General features: G+C 39.5%; 1 protein-coding gene across 1 annotated transcript in view; it reads left to right on the top strand.

Annotated features, from left to right (window-relative positions):
- The window catches only part of ADAMTS3 (ADAM metallopeptidase with thrombospondin type 1 motif 3), a 262,766-nt gene that overhangs the window by 17,750 nt on the left and 225,789 nt on the right, over positions 1–19,227 (top strand). Inside the window, exon 3 of the mRNA XM_066385335.1 lies at positions 7,811–8,217. Within this exon, the coding sequence (XP_066241432.1) occupies positions 7,811–8,217 (407 nt within the window). The remainder of the gene's footprint in view (positions 1–7,810; positions 8,218–19,227) is intronic.

The following is a 19,227-nucleotide window of genomic DNA, read 5'->3' as shown; positions in this document are numbered from 1 at the left end:
CTGCCTGTGCCCTGCCCTTGGTATGAGCTACAAAGCAATCTGCAGATGGATGTACTTGCAGTGGGCTTGGAGGTGCCTGAGATGGGCCAAGCTGCTAACTGATGCTGGCTGTCAGAACCTAGGCATTTTAAATGTGGGGCTTCGAAACAAGTTTCCTAGCAATTATTTAGATAACACTTTGGTACAATTTATACAATATTTGGTAATGAGAAATTATATGTGGGGAGTTAGGACTTGGCACTGGCGGCAGCCTTTTGGTGTGAGGCGATGACTTGAAGGTGATTAGAAGAAAGGGAAGAAATTCCTAAGATGAGATCAATAGAATTTGAATGATATTAATTGGGGTACAGGTTAAAATGAAGTCAGTTTTCTAGCCTGGAGGTTTGAGAGATTTAGGACACCATGAACAGAAATAGTGAAATCAGTAAGGCAAACTAAATATTCCAGTAAAATGAGGAATTTGCTTTGGGTCTTTTAAGGATAAAGTGAGTGTAAGACATTATTTTCAGCGGAGAGTTGTCCTTTTCAGGTTTCAGTTTGAGGAAATTTCTGCTTTTCTTTTATGCTATATTTACTGAGGGCCTATTATGTGCGGGGTGTTATGCTTAAACACAGACATGTGTAAATGGGTCCAAAGCCTCAAAAATGATTTAAGTTTGGAAACTATTAGAAAGTTATAACACAATTGACATGAAAACAGTAAGTCTGACTAGCTCAAAGGTCTGTACATATGTGTAAGCGTAGAACATTAACTCTTCAGAGCCTTTGATGTACATTGTGTAATATTTGTGCATGTGTGTGTACAGATGTATACATATGTCCCACATCTATACGTGTACATTTACACAAGAATGTAGTTTTTTCATTTTTCCATGCAGCACAAAGGGAAGAAGCATCAGGTTAAACTAGCATGAGGAATCTGGATGTGAGAGAATTCTCTGACAAGAATTGTTAGTGTTCTAATTAGACTGCCAGCAGAGATGTGACAATAATTTTCTTGAAAGCAGTTCAAGTTTCTGAGGATATCCAAAATGAAAACATACCCTCTTACCTGCCTAGGTTCTGAACAAGTTGAAAAATAGCAAATCTAAAGACAGTGAAAATATCTTTTATAGAAAAGGCCAGGGTGCAGCATGGAGCTCTCACTCGGTGAGGCAGTGTTCTGGCTGACAGTGCACCCCAGCCACCGTGTGACAGGCCCCGCCATGGGGCCTGCCTGCCCCTCGGGACATGGAAGAGAACATGTGTTCCTTGTCATTTGTCCTTCCCAAGAGGAGGAATGACGAGGGAGGAGGTGCTGAGCTTTGCAAACTTCTTATTGTTCCCAGACTTACCAGTTATATCCTTCACTCTACTTTACGGGAAGGGGGTGGGGAGTCGGAGGTTCAGGTGTGAGTTAACGGGGACGAAGAGGCCTATAATACTCAGAGAAAACTCTCCTAACGAGCAGGAGTAGGTTAAAGGCACTCCACCTCTAACTTAAGCAAAAGAAATGCCATCCACATGAGATGCCTGAATTGTAAGAAAGAAGCAAAGACTAGATGATTTTTCAAGGTCGTTTTTATTTTTGATTTGTATAGTTATAATTATATAAAGATCAATAGTGATTGCTAATTTCCTGCTGCCTGCTTCTTAGTGTGAGGGGCACTGTGTCTGCATTCCAAGAGGTCTGTTTTAACAATTAGATAGTTTTGTTGTTGTTGTTCTTAGTAACTTAAATGATAAGACCTGGATACAGTACTATGAAATGTTTAATTTATAGGCCAACAGGAGCTATGAGAAATGTATACAATGTTTGTGAGCAAAATTTTGATTGTAGAGGTACATGATAACTTGTATAGTTTGCTGGCATTGATCGCTTGGTAGTAAATTACTATTTGGGGTAAAGAGGATGCGTTAAAATTTTAGATACCCCCTCAGGTTCAGATTGCTCTCACTCATTCATATATTCATTCACAGATATTTATTGAATGACTTCAGGGTCTGTTTTAGGCACTGGGGAACTGTAGTTAAGGGAACAGATAAATAAAATCCCTGCCCTTTTGAAGCTTATATGCTAGTAGTTACAAAGAAATAATGAAGATCAGAGGTGGATTTAATGGCGGGCGAACCAGGCATGTGCCCTGGGCCCCGACTTCTAAATGGCCCTGCAAAACCCCAACTTTACACTTTTTTCTTAATGTACGGGGCCCAGTATTTTCTCTGCACCTGGGGGCCTCAACTGACCTTAATCCGCCTCTGCTAAAGATATAAATACAATTTATAGATTGAGATAGTAACAAATTTTGTGCAGAAAAGTGAAATGTAAAGGTGGTATAGGGAAAGATGATGGCTCTGGCCAGTTGGCTCAGCAGTAGAGCATCAACCCAGCGTGTGGAAGTCCTGGGTTTGATTACTGGTCAGGGCACACAGGAGAAGCACCCATCTGCTTCCCCACCCCTCTCCTGGTTACTTCTCTCTCTCTTTCCTTCCTGCAGCCATGGCTCGATTGGAGCAAGTTGGCCCCGGGCACTGAGGATGGATGGCTCTATGGCCTCCATTTCAGGTGCTAAGAAGAGCTTGGTTGCTGAGCAATGGAGCAACGCCCCAGATGGTCAGAGCATTGCCCTTTAGTGGGCTTGCCGGCTGAATTCCAGTTGGGGCACATGCAGGAGTCTGTCTCTGCCTCCCCTCCTCTCACTGAAATACAAAAAGAAAAAGAGTGATGAGTTGCTTATGGTGATCAGGACAGTCCTCACTAAGAGAGTCACATTTAATCAAAGGCCTGAAGGAACTTAGGGGTGAGCCATGCACCTGTCTGAGTCAGAAGGAGACACTGGGCAGAAGAAATAGCAAGTATAGTGGCCTGAAGTTGGAGGGATTCCCAGTGCTGGACTGTGAGCTGTTTTACTCTAGGATTGGTTTTGAGGAGAAGTCTGGCATGATCTGCCAGTTGGAATACTCTAGCTCTTTGTTGAGGATAACCTTTAAAGGGGAGCAGCAGCAGCAAGGATAATGGTTATGAGTTTTATTCAAAACTGAGATGATGATTGTTTGGCTTCAGGCAATCATTTTCAACCTCTTTATACTTGGGGTCCGGTGAAAAGAGAATTATTTCAGGGACTGCTAAGGCAGAAATCACCCTTAGTATAAACAAATTCCACTAAAGTCATTGGGTTTATAATCTTCATAAAACATCAGGGCGGTTAACTCTTTCATGGACTTGCACGAAATTTCTGGTAGACTGGCCTGTAGACCGGCAATTGAAAAAACTACCTTAGGATTGTAGCAGGAGAGGTGGTGAGCAGTGGTCAGAGTCTGGAGATGTTTTGAAGATAGAGTCAATAGAATTTGTGAAGAGATTTGGTGTGTGGTGTGAGAAGAGTTAAAGATGGTTTACTCAAGTTTTGGTCCAGGTAAGTGGGAGGGTGGGATTGACTTTTACTGACATAGGTGAGGGACAGATTTGAAAGTAGAAGGTAGAAAATTGACTCTTGGAAATGTTAAATTGAGGAAATGTTAAATTGAGGTGCCTAGGAGTGTCCATATGGAGAGGATCTGTAGGCAGTTTCATTGACAAAGGAAGAGCTCACAGACGGACGAAGCCTGGGCTAGTGATATGTGAATGTGGAAGCATTCACAGCCATGGGAGGAGATGAGCTCCCCGGGCTAGAGAGGGTAGGCGCAGAAGGTCTGGTCCTGCAGCACCGTAGTGGATACAGTCTTGGGAATAGGGGACGTGAGGGAGGATGAGAGGGGAGACCAGTACGGAAAGAGGAGAACTGGAAGAGAACGGTGTCCAGGAAGCTAAATAAAGTATTTCAAGTAGGAAAGAGAAACTGAGTCAAATGCTGCTCATAGGGCAAGTATAAAGGTGGAGTGTTGGTTTCAGCAACCTGTGGTTCCTGGTGACCTACACAAGAGCCCGATGGGAGTGGGTTTGAGAGACAACAGGAATGGGAAGAGGGAAATGGAAGGCATCTCATATAGTCAATCTTTTGAAGGTATTGCTATAACGGGGAGAGAAGCAGTGGATTTGCCTGCAGCTGATATGTCGTCAAGAAGGTTTTGTTATTGTTGTTAGAGATGGGGATATTTGCTGGTGTGAATGCTCTAGTGATGTGGGAAAAATTGATGAGGAAAGAGGGAAAGGACAATTACTGAAACTGTTCTTGCCTAGGCAAGTGGGGCTATGATGTGGTATATAAGTCGAGGGTTTGCTCTTAGGTAAGATTGCAGACTGTACATACCTACGAGTAGGGAGATGGACCATGCGTGCACCCATGCCAGTGGATTGTGGGAAATGCACTGTGTCTGAGTCTTGCTCGGGTGGTAGGTGAGCACAGGATGGCCCAGCCCTCTGTGCTTGTGAAACTTACAGCCCACAAAAGCCTTTACATGCCTATTGCTGTGGTCCTTCAGCCATCTTGGCTGACAATTGAATAGCTTCATATATTAAAGTGGCACAGAGGCATTATTTTAACGAGTAGCAAACTTTCATTTAAGTTAAAATAGCTAATTCTGACTGAATTCTTAGCATTATCTCATTTAATTCCCTCCCCAAACCTGTGAAAATGGAACTGTTACTAACCTCCAGTTAACAAATGAGGAAACTGAGTCAAGTTCCTGTGTTAACTTGCTGCTTTCTGACACTGTAGTTCATTCCTTGATTCTCGGCTCTATTGCTTTGTGGAAGTATTTGGGCCTGTGAAATGTGTAATTTCTGAACACAGAAAATTACAAATTAATATTGGACATGACTTGGTATTCTTATGTAATTGTAATCTGAGATTAAATACTTTTGAGAGCTGTGAATTTTACCCACCACTCTTTTTTTTTAATTTTCTTTCTGCCAAATACCAAGAATTTAAGAGTCTTTTTTCAGATAATTCTGAAAACACTTGAGAAAACTTGTTTGGCTGCCTGTGGGTAGGCAGGACGTCATCGTTCTTGTGGCAGCTTTCCTTCTTACATCATTAGAAGTTGACAGTAAGATGTTCATCTATTTGGAAGTGAATAAGAGCATAAGAGCATAACCTTCACTTGAAAATGACCAGAATTGAATTTTTCCTTTGGCTTCTTGCTGGCTAGCATAAGGCCTCTTAGTCCTGCTTTCTTATTTAAGACTAGAGATAGTAATACCTGCCTACCGTGACTGTAGTGAGAATTAGAGATGACATAGTCTCAAGCACAAAGCACAGCCCAGTACTTATTCTGCTAATAAGTGGCAGATGACAGGGTAGCTCCTTTGTCAGTTTGTTAACCTACCGTCCAGAGGATGGCAGCCGGAGAGGTTCCTGAGTGCATCTTGTCCCATGATTATATCAATTTCTACCTGGAAAATGACTCACTCCGGGTTTATTTTCAGAAATGGCTTTTATGGGCACATTTTAGGAGTGATTTACTATTTAGCATTAGAGAAGACAAAGCTCTATAGCAATACACCATCTTTATTGTGAATAAAAATTCAGAATGTATTGTCTAACAGGAAAAATGGAACTGTCCCGGTAAATCTGGAATGTATGGTTTACTATAAACATGAGGCTCTGTGTGTCCTCTTGGGTGTGAAGTAGCCTCCCTGTAGTCTTCTTACATTTTCTGGCTCTCTAGTCACTTAAGCCAGATATCAGTATATTGCCTAGAGCCTGGTTGTGTAAATTCCCCTCAGAAGAGATGGGAAATCCATACATTAACTAGCGTTGCTTTCTCCTTTGCGTGAAACAGTAAACTGATAGCTAGAGAGAGTCATAACTGGGATTGTTGGTGCAGGCAGATGCTCATGGGCCCTGTACCATCAGTCAGGGTGTGGAGCAGCCTAGACAAAGCCAAGGTTCTCTAGTTACTGCATAACCACCTGAATACATTAAACAATTTCTACCGACAGGAGACCCTGGGAAGCACAAAATCTTCTATTAAAGTGTACTGGGAATGCCAGCTTGAATGGGAAGTATTTATGCTCAAGGAATTAATTTGGGGTAAGCTTTGTCAGTCCATATCCAAGATCCCGATTCATCCTTTGCTACGGGAACTCTCCCCTTCATCGCTTCGCTTCTGTGATACTTGAGTTCATTCCCTCAAGTTTCGAGTTCTTTCCCTGAACCAGAATGTACAAGAATATTCACCAGAGATTTGATTGTGGGGAGACTGATCTCTGTGTCTGTGCTGGCAGTAATGCCTAGTGCAGGTCCTTGATGAGGACCTGGAGCACCTGCGACGTGGGGCTCATGAACTGCTGCGTGATTCTGCTCCAGTGTGGGAGTCGGGCTTCGCTTTTCTCTGTGGCAGGACACTCCTCACTCCTTCTCTACCTAGTGCATATTTACTACCGTGTTACTCCATGCGTTTAATAGAGAGAGATCTTTTGTTTAAATCCATTGGTCATTATCAGTGTGTGTGTGTGTGTGTGTGTGTGTGTGTGTGTGTGTGTGTGTGTGTATATATGTATATATATGATGATAACTAGTATACACCCAATAAATTTCTAAGTTGCAAAATACTTTCATTTGTCTTCTGGTACTTTGCACATTGTTTGAGGTATTGAAAAAGCAGGAAAATGATGAAAACATAGTGATTCTATGAGGATAGTCTAAGAGCATAGGCTATAGGTTCACTTATGGCTCTCAAACTCTGTTGGATGACATACATGCATTTTCTGAAAGTGAGCAGCAGTATTTGTAAATCATGTAATTATTTCAGGGTACTTTAACATATTACAGGACTAGTCTTAGGCTAGAGTTATGAAGGTAAGGAACTATTTAATTCATGTTCTCAGATTCCCTTTTCCAAGCTTTCTTTCTTCAGCCTTGCTGCTCTTTCCTTTCCTTCAGTACTCACTGTCCTCTGTCTTCACATTTATTTCTCGGAAGGGATAAATGGTTCATTCAGTGTGTTATCTTTCTCAAGGTTGCTTGCATTTTAGCAGACACAATATTTGCATTGGCCAAACTAAGGGAATTAAGTTCTAATTGTTAAATTCAGTTTAACATGTAAGGGGCCACCCATGCTGTCAGGTGGACCCGGAATACACGTTCATATTCAAATGAGTATTTATCCCATGTAAGGAATATGGTGCAAAATGACAATACTATTTGCTTTTGATGAACTAGTACCTGCATATTTAATTTATAGATTATTATTTCTTTTTTTTTTACCCATTTTCTCATTTTCTGAAAATACTCTGTTATTTATAAAACACAATATAATGTAGCAAAATGAATATATAGTCTTTGGAGTAGCAGTTGGGTCCATATTCGAGTTTCACAGTTAATTCACCTTGGACACATACCCTCTGATTCTCAGTTTTCTTATCTGTGAAGTATTATTGTTAGAGTCACTATGATGGAAAGAATGTATATAAATTGCAGTATATAAATTACAGGCCATGGTACATGCAACATAAAGTAGCTATTTAGTAACTAGTTTATATTCTAGGATTCTTATAGGAAAAAAATTTTAAAGAGAAGAAAAAATTTATTTTATATAATAGTAACTTTGTTAAAAGTTTAATTGGGAACATGTCTTGATTATTAGCAAACCAGGTATAGTTTATGGAAACTTACATTGAAGTTCTGAAATATATAAATGAGATATAAATATTCACATTGTAATAAACTTTTTAAAAAATAAAAAAAAATTCTTTGAACACAGAATTACCTAAGTGCATTTGAGAAATGATTTGAGTTCTCAAAATATAACATGAGATGATTCAGAAACATACTTGTTGGGCAGATTGAGGTATGATCTTGTAAGGTGGTCCACTTTATGCCCGTGTTATATCCTGCTATGTTCTTTTGTTGCACCAGGTCCTACAATTCTATTTTTCACTCCACAGACTCACCAATAAAGAGACAGAAAGAGTATGAGCTGGTGACGCCAGTCAGCACAAATCTAGAAGGACACTATCTCTCCCATATTCTTTCCGCAAATCACAAAAAGAGGTCAACGAGAGATGTGTCTTCCAACCCTGAGCAATTGTTCTTTAACATCACAGCTTTTGGAAGAGATTTTCATCTGCGACTAAAGCCCAACACTCAGCTAATAGCTCCTGAGGCTGTTGTGGAATGGCATGAAACATCGTCAGTGCCTGGGAATATAACTGACCCTGTTAATGATCATCATCTAGGAAGTGCTTCTGAAGGAATCTGGAAAAGAGAGCCTTTGCAGACTAACTGTGCTTATGTTGGTGACGTCATGGACATTCCAGGAACCTCTGTTGCCATTAACAACTGTGATGGTCTGGTAAGACTCGTGCCCTTTTGTGTGTGTATGTTTGTAGGTGTTTGGGAGAGTAGCCTGGCTTCAGCACAGTTTGGAAGGTAGAGGTGGAAAGGAAGCCTCATTATTATATTTCAAAATCAGGAAGAATAGACAGCATTTTACTGTCAAAGATGTGTGCTTTGGCTTAATTTTGACATGAAGACAGCATTATTCCAAGAAACAAAAGACAGCTATTTTAATATTTTTGCTTATATTTTCCGTTGTGTCATGGTGGGGAATTTTACTTCATTTCTTTCAAAGCGTTCTGAAGACATGCTAAAGAAACATAGATTCCTCCAAAATGATAGTATTATACTTGTTATATGGAAACGTTGGATATATTCTTAAAGAAAGTATTTTGAAAGCATTCTTTCGCTTCCCCACAGAATGCTAAAATGGGAAATAAGCAGATCTATGTCAGAATTCGTTCAAATTGCATTACTTTAGGAATGTGTGATATAGTTGACTCTGTATGGTGGCTTCAATTCATTTTTTCCTTTATCTTCAAGTGCAATACCCATAAATTGCTCTTCAGTCCTGTAGTTGAAACTTATAATAACTGACCCTTCTTTACCTTCTCTGCAGATGTGCAATATTTTTTATTTGTTTTGTATCTCCAGGTATTATTTGAAAAGTGTGTCAATGTTTATGCCTTTTCCATCCACAGTTGACTCCAAGTCTTTGTTTAAAAAGAGCAACCATTTTTCCTTTCTGTGGTTGCCAGGCTGCTGTTTCTTGGGAGTTCAGAGCTATTCCCTTTGTTTTGTCACTGCTTCTAGGATTTCTCAAAATATTCCTTACATTCTTTCATATAATTATGCTACGTTGGCTGGTCCTCCACCAGTACTGTGAATATTCCGCTATTGTCCTCTTTATGCCGAAGACCAACCCAAAGGAGTTAGGATATTGCATGTTTTATGAAATATTGGTGAGTTCGTTGTTTTAGGCTTTATTTTTGAGTCTTGCACCTCCTCCTGATGTTCTGTAGAATTTTAAAGGCCAGCAGAGACAACTGAATAGCATATGTATGGCAAGTCTTTCTCTCCAAGTTGGAGTCCATTAGTTTAAGATTCATGCCCTCAGATTTGGCATTGGAGACATAAGGAATCTCTCAAATTCTTTTCTTTTCTACATAAAGGTTGAATAGACGTGAATTAACTAAGTCATTAAAGTTGAATGTACTCACTGACAGAGCTAGATTTAGTACTGGTAAGATATAAATGGAAATAAGTTATATAAAAGGTACTGTTTTATAATACTTTTAAGTAGAACATTGTGAGAATAAAACTTAATTCAATGTTCTCCTTTAGATTTTAAGAATAAAAATATTATCATATACTTTTCTTCTCCTTAGCTAAGACTTGAGACTTGGGAGATTGGCTTAAAAATCAACTGAGGGAAGGCAACAGGCAAGGAAATCATATAACGGATTACCACAGTGATTTTTAAACCTGACTTAGCAATAAACATTATTCTCACAGTATGCATGATATTATGTAATCATAGATACAGAAATCTGGGGTAGTAACATGTTGTGATAAAAAAGAGAAAAATAGATATAAATTGTGACTGAACATTATTAGGTTTGTTTAATTTCTCATTTAAAGATATGGAGTTAACTGTTGACATCATGTATATGTAGATACAGTGTGTTTGTGTGTGTGTATGTTTGTGCACAGAACACTATCGGTATACACTTCAGGCATTCATTTTTCCCAATCACTGATCTAATCAGTCGATTAAAGGATGTTCATAGGAATTGAGTTATAGGCCAAGCACTCTTCCAGGTCCTGTGAAATGGTGAAAGAATAAGCTTGGTGACATACTCATGGAACTCAGAGATGTTAAATTTGCCACAGAATTTAAATATCACAATATTAAAAAACATATGTATGTATATCATATTTAACTTAAAAATTGTTGTTAAAAGCAGTATTTTGTAGAGCTATTTTATGAATGAGACCATTTTAAACCAGAGAAATGTGGCCCAGGCCTTCAGCTTGATTCAGCGAAAGGGTCGGCCTGGCCTGTAGCAGGCAGTGCTAACTCTGAGGGCGTGCAGAAATGGAAGCCTTTCTACATTTCCAGCTCACAGCAGCCATGGAGGGAGAGTGAAGACGATGGCAGGGAGAGAAGTAGGGGTATGGAGAGCAGATCCACTGTATGACTTTGTGTTATGTGACTTTGAGATGGGCAGTATCTGAGTCAGAGTTAATTTATGTTAAACAGAATGCTTTAATTTAGAAAAAGTGCTACTCAGTGTGTCCACAGATTGAGGTTTGTGACAAGATAAGTATAGAAATGGAAACTATATAGAGAAACTGGGTTTTTTGTTTGTTTGTTTACTTGCTTTTAATGTGAAGGGGGGAGATAGTGAAGCAGACTCCTGCATGCACCCTGATTGGGATCCACCTGGCAACCTCGTCTGGGGCTGATGCTCTAATACCAAACTATTTTTAGTGCCTGAAACTGATGTGGTCCAACAGAGCTATCCTCAGTGCCTGGGGCCATGTTCAAACCAATCAAGCCACTGGCTGCAGGAAGGGAAAAGGGAGAGAAGAGGGAGAGGGGGAACAAGCAGACATTCACTTCTCCTGTGTCCTGATGGGGAATTGAACCTGGGACATCCATATGCCGAGCTGATGTTCTATCCACTGAGCCATCGGCCAGGGCCCTAAAATGAAACACACTGAATATTTTATGTCTTCCAGGAAGTACCAGGTGTCACATCCTGTACAATTCTTAATTCTTCCCTTGGTCCTCTGATAGAGAAACTTTTATAGCAATTTTACAGTTACTGTATTTGTGTTCTAATAACTAAAAAAATAATGGGGACTGGGTTTTGTATCTTGTTTCTTAATTTTATTTTTCTAGTAAGTAGTTTTTATTGTACTTTACAAAATTATCAGTGTGAGACCAGTTGGGGAGAAAGAAGCTGTTTCTTTACCACAGATAGTTTGAGATAGTTTGAAAAGCAGGCAGTGCCGCCTAGCTGTTCTGCCCCTCTGCACATCAGAAACTTGACTGTTTTCTGCCAGCATCCAATATAGAACAAAGCCCAGTTTCTCCAGCACCTTTCCCAAATCACCCAACCAAAATTTCAATGCTGTTCCTAGGTTTGATTGCTGAGGTGCTAATGGTTCCCTCTGGTGTGCATTCTCCCTCCATGCAACTTGTAATAAACCCAGCTTGTGGACTGCAGATTGTGCTCCTGGTGGTTTTTGGCGAGAGGGTGTTGACACACTTTACCTCTCTGCTACTTCATCTTTGAAGTGAGAATCCAGTGGTCAGGAGTCATGGTGATGGCAGGCATTTCACACTCTTCTCAGTAGGAAGACACTTCTGGCCGAGAACCCCAGCTGAAAATAGATTTCTCTATTCCACAGAGCCCTGGCATCTGCTCTGTAACACCGTGAAATCTCCCCTGCCAGTAGTGGCAGCTCGCAATCATATTTTGTGGTCTACAAATTTGCCAAAATAAAGGATTGTTTGGTTAATAGGCTTTATGTCATGTATTTCATAACGTAAGAAAACGGGGTTTTCCTAGACTTGCTAGAACAATATTGCTTTGTTAATTCTCCTGGGTTATTGTGAGAGGGAACCGGTGGGGAATGGAACAATTACCAGGTGATGGCTCTGTTGCGTTATCCAATTCAGTTGTTTCCTTGTGCATCGATCAAGGGAATTTTTCTAGAACAGAAGTTTTTAACTTTTTTTTCTTTTTTTTAACATTTGGAATTCTTCCATCCATTGAAATCACCAGAGTCTATCTAATAAAATAATATGTAAAATGGAAAAACTCAAGAACGTCCTGGTTAGAACAAAGGTGGGAGATGTTCTAGATGTCCTTTCTCCTAGTTTCCCTTCTTCCTTCCTTGTCCTCACTGCAGACCACGCTTGGGCTTTCCAAGGCATCTAATCGGGATCGTCACGGTTAGGTCAGGAGTTCTTGGAAGCTTGAGGTGAACAATGTGGGAACCACAAATAGAAACTCTTTTCTAAAATATTTGATATTTCCATCTGGTTAATACTGGAGGCATTTTGTGCTGTTTCGATGTGAGGCCAGGTGAAGTCTCTGTAGACTACAGCTAACTTAGAAAGAAAACAGCCTTAGATTTCTCGGGCTTAAGACTTGGTTCGGGATTTGGTCCCTTCCAAAACATGATCTTGTCACGCCTGTTTCAGTAAGTCTAGCTGAAGAGACACTTTTTAAAAAGTCTATTTAAAGTATTATGAGATAGTGTGCTTGGCATTGAGAACATTTGACCAGTGTTTGTGAAGTACAGCTCAGTCCGGTAAATGCAGTGTTGGATACTAAAAATAGCCACAACTCTATGGCTGGTTGTAATGGATTTAGAAGAGAGGGTTTTCCAGGGCTGATCTTTAAATGTTGACATTTGAACATCTGCTTTTATGAGAAGAACCTGATCCCTAATGGCCAGTTGCCTCCCACCTTTTCCTTCCGTGGAACATGTCTATGGAAGGTGTCATGCCTTTTTTTTGATGGGACAAGAGGAAGATCTGTGTCTCCATGGTTTACATGCTGATTTGAGGAACAAAGGAGTGAAACCTGTTTCAACTCAAGGCAGCTATACCAGACAATTTTAGTAATGTTGGATTAGGAGAAGCTTAAAGCCCCTATACACTTTCATTTCTAGCAGTAGAAGGGAAAAAGCATTGTGAATCAGCCCCTTTCAGAATGAAGAATGGGTGAGTGTCCTCTATGTTAATTAGCCTGGGAGAACCAGTTTGTGATGGACCTCACTGCTTCTTCCCTGAGATTTGGTCAAGCTGTGGCCCTATAGGGAGCCGATTGTATTTACCTATTATTGTACCTATCCATGCCAGGTCTGGCCTGTTGGATACATCTCCCATTCTGTCTCCTTTCTCAAATTGGGTAGGCAGCTTTGTGTTTATCTGGTGTGAACAGTGAAGGTTCAGCATAGTCCTTGTTCATTTTCACATTTCATATCTAATTTTTGTAAGCCTATGTCTAGCTTATTCCATTTTTGGGGGGCTCTATTTCTCTTTTGTGAGTTAGTCTATACAAAAAATAGCCAAATATGTGAGTTTGGAATAAAATAGGAAGTGAAGAAAAAATCAATAGTGTTTTTAAATTTTGAAAATATTTCTTTTTTCTTTCTTCTTTTCCAAATGAGAGGAGGAAAGATAGAGAGACAGACTCCCACATGCACCCTGACAGGGATCTACCTAGCAACCCCTGTCTGAGGCCAATGCTTGCGACTAAGCTATTTTTAGCACCTGAGGCAGGGGCTCAACAGAGCCATCCTCAGCCTAGGGCCGATGTGTTCAAACCAATTGAGCCATGGTTGTGGCGGAGGGGTGGGGGGACAGAGAGAGAGAGAGAAAGAGACAAGGGAGGGGGAGAGGTTGAGAAGCTGATGGTTGCTTCTCCTGTGTGCCCTGACTGGAAATCAAACCCAGGACATCCAAATACTGGGCTGATGCTCTACCACTGGGCCAACCGGTCAGGGCTGAAAATATTATTTTAATAGTTATTTCATAGTTAATCTAAATCAGGGGTCCCCAAACTTTTTACACAGGGGGCCAGTTCACTGTCCCTCAGACCGTTGGAGGGCTGGACTATAAAAAAAAACTATGAACAAATTCCTATGCACACTGCACATATCTTATTTTAAAGTAAAATAACAAAACGGGAACAAATACAATATTTAAAATAAAGAACAAGTAAATTTAAATCAACAAACTGACCAATATTTCAATGGGAACTATGCTCCTCTCACTGACCACCAATGAAAGAGGTGCCCCTTCCGGAAGTGCAGCGGGGGCCGGATAAATGGCCTCAGGGGGCCGCATGTGGCCCGCAGGCCGTAGTTGGGGGACCCCTGATCTAAATTATTCATGTTTATTTATGAATACTACCTGTTCAGTGCATATAGTTTGATTTACATCAATTTGGTTATGATTTATTTCCCATTATCTTCTCCAACTTTGGTGTAGTAAATTTTTAAATTAAGTTTAAAGATGACCAAGCACATGTGGCAGAGCGTTAGCAATTGGTGAGTCTCAGTGAAGGACATAAGAGGGTTCACTGTTGTGATTTGTCAAGTTTTCTATAAGTTTGAAATGTACAAAATAAAAAGGTGAGACAAGTAAAAAAACAGATAAAGATGAGTTAAAAATTGAGGGAAAAAGGAAATATGTGTTACAAATCTTTCTTCGGACATACATAGAAAACAGAATAAAATGGGAGGGCGAGTGCTTTCCTGGGAGGAAATGCTTCCTAGTTTTCTCAATGCCATGACAACCATGATTTTATTATAACTCTAATATTTGTTTTTAAAGACACTCAAGAAATGCTTTAAGAACTGTGAAAATAGTGTTTAGCATGTCTTAAATATCTGGGTAAGTTGTCATCAAACAAGAACAGAAGTACGGTGAGGTATTGATATGGTGCCCTGGTGTATAATCAGGCTTTGAGATCATAGAATTCTTACAGGCTAAACCCGGCCTCAAGGTTCTCAACTGCAAAAACACTGCTGTTCATTCAATTTAATCATCTTTGCTTCTAAGAATACTGATCAAGTTAATAAGGCATTTTGAAGTGCTAGGGTATGGAAAGTGCTACACTGATTGCTGTGTTAAATATGTCATATGGGAAGTCAGGTATGAACTTTGTCTTCCAAAAGTAATGGAAATGAGATGCAACAGTAGAACCAAAGTACAAGGCAGAATGTTTTTAATGCTGTAAGACTAGAGTAGAGGAAACGTGTGAGCTTGGATGATGAAAAGACTATTTCTGCCTGGAAGGATGGGAGAAGACTTCCTGAGGGAAGCAACACTGTGATAGCAGAGTATTGAGAAGATGAACTTTTTAGTTAAAGTAAGCACTGATGATAGCAGGGGTGGGATGGGAGGGGCAGGGAATGGGATGGGAGGGGGTGGGCAGGAGGAGGAGCCTCTGGGGAAAGGAGCAGGTTGTGAGGAGGCCATGCAATGGCCATAAAAGGGGAGACAACAGGGTGAAGGGGATTTCATGAATTTTGTAACATATATAATGAATACACTAGAGAGACAGAAATCTTGGTTAGCATTTAACAGAATATGGGGTCAAATATGATACAAAAAGATGAGAGAGAAAGAAAAAAGAGAGCGAATGTGTGGTTGCTACTGACAGGCTTGCACGCGTAGGCATTCAGGAGAGGAGGGCAAGGATTCCTGTTTTTTGTTGCTTTTTTTTTTTTTTGTAGAAAAGTTACTCTGAAGTCTTGAGGCCTTTTTCTCTGGAGTTTAGGGAGGGTTATCTTCAGTAACTTTTTCCTAGCATTTGTCCCTCAAATTTTTTTCTGAGATGACTATGAAATTTGATTTTAAAAAATCTGAGTTTTCTTATTTAGGTCCTTCAGCCTTTCAAGGTTGATCTATTAAGTGCCCCATTTAGTAAACCTCTTCCTTTGGGTGTAATTTCTTCCATTTGAAATGTTTTCCTCACTTTCTTATCTTTATACATACACACATATGTATTCTGGATACACACCAGTTTCAGTTCTGCCACCTACCAGCCTTGTGACCTCACAACTTATTTATCCTTTTGGAAGTCTCTGTCCTTCAGTAAGGTGGGGAGAGGAAGGCTGGTCAGGCTAAGGCGTTACTTGGAATGTGAATGCTTCTCTCACACAGCCTGGCTCATGGGAAATTAGTGATTGTTACTGCAGTCCCTTTGTTTTTCTACCTTTAATTATTGGTTCTTAAGATTGTGTGATTAATAGTATTAGTGATGATTAAGATTGCAAAGTAAGAAATACTGCAGTTAATCAACCTAGTCTATGACTCAACTGGTAGAAAAAAACAGTCTTCTCTGCTGTGAATACCTTGGTACAAATCCTGTAATTTTCAGAGCACCTCTACCTGATACAGAGCTCCTTTGTGATCATCATCTCTGCGGGATATGCCAGCTCTGCTCTGAAGGCTTCTTAGGATGAGAAGCTCACTACTTTCCATATTGTTTATATAGAACTCAGCCCCCATTGAAAGTCTAGGAAATGAAAATACCTTGTCCCACTTATTAGATTCTTCAGAGGTAACAAAGATATAGTGACGATTGCCCTCTTACTGTTACTATTACAATACTTTGGTTTTACACAATGAACTTTCAGTGCACCATGTGGCAAATGACTTCATCTTTAGGAAACAACCCTTTATTAGTGTGATATATGCCAGATGCTGGCTAGAATGGAATTAACCAGACATAGATCACAATTTTAACATTCCTCTCAGGTTTTTCATTTGATCAAATATTTTAAATTATGAATCTCAGAGTGAGATATTTTTGGGATAGCAAAAAAAAAAAAAAGAAAAGTTATATGGCATTAGATTGTATATATTGTTGTTCAGAGTCTTCCCAATCACGTTCATTTCATATCTCTTTCACTAGGTGAGCATGGTTAAGATGTTATCTTATACCCACTTTTTCCAATCAGGAGTCTTTCATGCAAAAAAAAAAACAAAACCAAAACCAAAACCGAAATACAGCAAGAAGTATGCGTCTTCTACAACAATGTAGAGGCAGTTGAGGGGGATGGAGATAAAGGTAGCATGATGGGTTCCTAGTAGCTCCAAACACCAGAAAATGCATTTTTGAAATTTAATGGCGTTATCAAAATGGTCTTGTTGATTTTTTTTTATTATTCTATGATAGGACCTTCCAATCCCAATTTAAAATGTATAAAATTTCTAGAAGGCATTCTTCTGTCTGGTGGTTATGTCCCTAAGTGGAAGTTCTTTATAGATCAAGAGGACTGTGCTGGGGTGTCATATGAACATAGTGGGACCCAGTCTGAGCATGTGAAGCCCAAGAGAAAATGAAAAACAGCACTTAGTGAAAGATTCTGCAAATGTGAGCAACCAAACACAGTGGGAAATGTTTTATATTTAGCATTATCTGTGAAATACTATGCTTCTAACATAGTGATTGAAATCTTGGGGCAATACTTCCTTTGGGCTTGCAGGATACTTGATCTTGCTTAGAGGGTGCCAATATTTCATGCTTTCCTGCCTGGCTTCATATAGTCCTTTATTTTGCATACCTGGCTCTGAGGATGGAATTAACTGGCTGCCAGGACAAGAAAGCAGACCAAGCATAGTGATGTGGGTCCAGATAGAATTAAGTCACTGTGAGATACCTGTTTCTGTTTGGTCAAGCTGCATGCCAGTGTCATTTTTGGCTTCAACTATGGTACCAGATTCAGACTTAGCATAATGATGATGGAGGACTTTGAGCCATTTTGGTCCTGGATTCTAACCATTGATCTGCAGTTTTCAGGAAGGGTCCTCTTTTTATACACTGTGCTTGGAAAAATTTGAAAAGTATGTTAATCTACGAGGATATTTTTACATTTGGGCTGTATTTATAGAACTACCTTCTTGCTCTGTCTCTTACTTAAAAATTAGAGTTTGGAGGTAAGTCAGGGATACTTTTTGTTCCACATGTTGGACTTTATGAAATATTTTGTAAACCAGACAAAATGTTTATTAAGTAATGAATCATTTTACCTAGCTGTTAGCAATAAAAAAACCATATAAATTAGCCAGTCAAATATCCCAGTGATTCCAGATTACTCTCCTTCCACACTGGTTTATATCCTTTCCAATAAGAAGATTAAATTATTCATAGGCCTGTTCCATTTTGCTCAGCCTTCTGACACAGTAACAGTCATTCCAGGTCTTCATTACTGCTTCTGCTGGTTCCTGCGGGCCCAAAGAGTCAGGAATTGTTGGCTGTAAGCTGCCTGAGATTCTAAGAAGGATATTCTGTGACTCTAACTAAGTTTGTGTTCTGTTTCTCCTTATGGACAGTACATTTTTGCCCAAGGAAGAAATCAAAGCATCTCACTGACTGTTATTCATTAATCATGGTCTGAAGTGAAAATGGCATGTATGAGTGTTAATTTTCTAAACTTTGAAATATGGTTACCTTCTAATAATGCTTTTTATGCATTTTAAAATTTACTTTTAATCTACTAACTATAAATGTCCTGTGTTCTTGGAAACTCCAAAGAACCTACCTGTTATTAAAATTTTGGGAGATGTTTCAGCTTGAATCCTAATGAAATGTGGAAATAACCATGTAAAGAGAAATTTATATATATAAGATGTATGTGTACACACACAATACATATGTATATATATACAATCATGTGCTGCATAATGAGGTTTTGGTCAACGATAGACCCCATAGAGAATGGTGGTCCCATAAGATTATAATGGAGAAAAAAAAAGATTATAATGGAGCTATAAAATTCCTATGACCTAGTTATGCCATAGCCGTAGTAATGGAGTAGCACAACATATTGTTCTTGTGTTTGTGGTGATGGTGACATAAACAAACCCACTGTGCTGCCAGTCATATGAAAGGGTAATGTATACAATTATGTATAGTATATGATACTTGGTAATGATAGTAACTATGTTACTGCTTTATATATTTACTATACTATGCTTTTTATTATTATTATTTTAGAGAGTACTCTTTCTATTGATAAAAAAACAAAATTTGCTGTAAAACAGTGTGACCTGTTAGGATAGCAGGAGCCTCATATATCTCATGTTTACTGAATCTCTTGATTGTGTCCTTTTCTCTTGTGCTGATTTAATCTTGTGTTGTTTTGTACAGTACCATGCTCCACAGGTTTGTGTGTGTGTGTGTGTGTATAGGATATGGTATCATATGGTGTATATAGTATGTATAGCATATAGCCCATCTAGGTGTGTGTAAGGGCTCTCTATGACGTTCACACAATGACAAATCACCTAGCTATGCATTTCTCAGAACGTATCACTGTTGTTAAGCAGCACATGACTAGATATCTATATGGGGGGGGGGAGCAATATATCTATGTCTTTATAAAATACAAAGAGCAGAAAAGACAGTGCTTTGATATGCTGTAAGAAAAGTACCGGGCTCCTCACTGGAAGGCTGCAAGCCAGCTGCACCGATGCAGCCATTTCCCC

The sequence above is a fragment of the Saccopteryx leptura genome, chromosome 5, assembly GCF_036850995.1.
Source record: "Saccopteryx leptura isolate mSacLep1 chromosome 5, mSacLep1_pri_phased_curated, whole genome shotgun sequence".
NCBI classification, from domain to species: Eukaryota; Metazoa; Chordata; class Mammalia; order Chiroptera; family Emballonuridae; genus Saccopteryx; species Saccopteryx leptura.
This window is presented reverse-complemented; position numbering and strand designations above follow the sequence as displayed.